The sequence below is a fragment of the Diaphorina citri genome, unplaced genomic scaffold, assembly GCF_000475195.1.
Source record: "Diaphorina citri unplaced genomic scaffold, Diaci psyllid genome assembly version 1.1 scaffold2011, whole genome shotgun sequence".
Lineage (NCBI taxonomy): Eukaryota > Metazoa > Arthropoda > Insecta > Hemiptera > Psyllidae > Diaphorina > Diaphorina citri.
The window spans coordinates 42,973-45,647 of NW_007379437.1; the positions used below are offsets into that span (position 1 = coordinate 42,973).

The window sequence follows — 2,675 nt, forward strand, 5'->3', positions numbered from 1 at the left end:
TTTGGCGGTTTTCGGTGTAATTTAACAATATCTCGGGAACGGTAGGTATAAGCTAGAGACTTTAAATTTGGTATGTAGTTCACAAATGTGACAAGGATGCAAGAAAAAACGTTTGGTTGAGATGGTTGCTGCGCTTGGCGGTATTTTGACCGCTTTTGGACAGATTTCGACCGTTTTTTTGCGGTTTTCAGATATCAGCAATTGATACTTGCTTGGCAAGAGACAGAGATGTGGACAGTGCCTGCATCATCTGTTGTGTCAATGTTGGCAATTTTTTAAGCCAAAGTCCTCAGATCAGGTTCTCAGGTACATCAGCACCTGCCAGATATTAGGTCTGTTTTTCATTCCTACGCCGCATCGATGCGGCGTTCACTCTGCGTCAGGAGTGGGGGTAAAAAGTGGAAATGAGTTGACTTGGAGAACGGTCACCTATTTCCATGTGACCTAACAGTCAGGATAACCTCTCCTCCTCTCAGTGGGTAAATCTCTTGATGAGAGCATCCTTCAATGAAGGGTAGGTACGGGTAGATGTATTCCTAATAACATCCGCTACCTCAGCTAAGACATCTGGGTCTAAACGAGCTGTTAACTGAGTGAATCTTTGTTCGTCAGTCATAATACCAGCTACTACAAATTGCGACTCTAATATCACAAAATATGTGACAGGGTCATTCTTGAAAAAATTGGGAATAGCCATTGGTAGAGAGGATTGTAATGTGAGATGGCTACTTGAGCTTGGTACTTGTAAAGTGGGATGATTACCTGATGCTTGTATTTGGATTTTTCACAATTTTTATTAATTTAGTTCACAAGGTTTTATTTCAACATTTTTTTTTTTTTTTTTTATTTTTGTAGTTGAGTGTTTCTACCAGCTACAAGGATTCCTAGACTCTTGTGTGTTGAAAAGAGGCTCTTCATTCTCGGATTACTTATATCAACATGGATGTTCAGTTTGAATGCTCCGTAGATAATACCTTGAAGATAGAGGTAAGTGTATAATGTAAGACCACTTATTGAGACCACAACAGTTCTAGGTCCATAAATACCACTGATAGAATATCTGGAGTTTATGGTTTCTCCACTACAATAATCTGATTTCAAAGCAAGAGAACAGACACTCTAAAATTGTGATACAAATTCATTGAGGTCTCACAATAAATCTTAAATTATTTTGATAAATTATGGTTTAAATCTTATAATATAAAGCAGTTCGTGTTTGTGTATGTTTTTGAATGCCCATAACTTTGGAACCATTAAAGCTATCAAGCTGAAATTTCATATGCTTTTCCAAAATTACCCAGCATATGCTTTTCCAAAATTACCCAGCAACATGCTAAAAACAGGGAGCAAGCCCCTGGGCGGCTAAACCAGGAGGTTCCATACTGAAGATTTAGACAGGCGCACACCCCTCAGGCTAGTTTATAAATTTCGTTACCATTTGTATATATTTATTTTGTAAATAATGTTTGGTCTAATGGTTTAATAATAATAACATATCCCCCCCCTCTGTGTCTACAAGAGCAGAGACCTGAAAAGATTTCCGATGGAAATCATTGTCCACTGGTCTCACAATCACACCAGTGGCACTGCTTCTGCACTCAAACACAGACCTCCTACCAAAGACTTGGAAGATATTTTTGAGCAATATTTCTCTTCTGGTCATTCCCCATCATCAGCACTTGAACTCTTCAATCTTAAACTGTTCAATGAACATGGTGATGACTACTACAAGGTTGTTGCAGATGGTGGAAAATGTCCAACAAGAAAATGGTGCTATGATTTGTTCTACAAGTTGTTTGAGAAGGTATGTATATGGAGATCCTTCTGGTGATGAAATGCTGCAATCTTTGAAGAACTTTGTTGAAAATTATAACACACGATGCAATGAGACATGTGCTGTATTATCCTCTGATCCAGATCTAATTGTGGTAATACACAGTCCCCTCTCAAAGCGTGTTCTTGGGCTTGAACAAGCTAAAGAAATTATGTTTGTTGATAGTTCTGGTAACATGGATCGACATGGTTGCCATGTGTTTATGTTTCTCACAGAGTCAGTTGCTGGTGCTTTACCATTGGAAATTATGGTTTCTCAAAGCGAGAAGAGGTTTTGACCAAAGGGATTGCTATGTTGAAAGATTTGTTTGGAAAACCTGATTTTTTTCCTTCGTGTTATCCTGACGGATGATTGTTGTGCTGAAAAGAAAAGTTTGGAAACTAACTTTCCAAATTCCTACCTTCTGCTATGCAAATTTCATGTTCTGCAGAGTATCTGGCGGCACATTCACCATGCCAAGAGTAATGTCAAGAATGCTGACAGGCAAACTATTTTTTCTCTTTTCAAGCGTGCTTTGAATTGTTCCACTGTAGAAACTTTCAATGACGGTTTTGAACTCCTGCTTGGTGATGAAAGAGTAGCTGGCAATCAAGGGCTAGTGAAGTATTTTCAAAAATACCAGACTAGACAATCTGAGTGGGCTATGTATGCCAGAGAAGGGTTGATGTTGCGTAACAAACACACCAACAATTACAGTGAAGCTTCTATGAAAATTCTGAAAGATCAGATTCTTCACCGAACCAAGGCATTTAGTGTTGTGCAGTTGGTTGATGCTCTCACCAGCCTTCTCCCATCCTACTTTGAGAGAAAATTGTTATCCTTTGTTAACAACAGAGTTGAG

General features: G+C 38.8%; 1 protein-coding gene across 1 annotated transcript; it reads left to right on the forward strand.

Annotated features, from left to right (window-relative positions):
• Nucleotides 1-1,452: 1,452 nt before the first annotated feature.
• On the forward strand, nt 1,453-1,973 carry LOC113471020. Its single transcript, XM_026829859.1, has one exon. The coding sequence runs from the start codon at nt 1,544-1,546 to the stop codon at nt 1,829-1,831; it is 288 nt and encodes a 95-aa protein (XP_026685660.1). The 5' UTR covers nt 1,453-1,543; the 3' UTR covers nt 1,832-1,973.
• The last annotated feature ends 702 nt before the right edge of the window (nt 1,974-2,675 follow it).

What these genes read in the sequence shown, in the direction of transcription:
- LOC113471020 (XM_026829859.1), top strand. Translation starts at nt 1,544, where the DNA reads ATGGAAATCATTGTCCACTGGTCTCACAATCACACCAGTGGCACTGCT.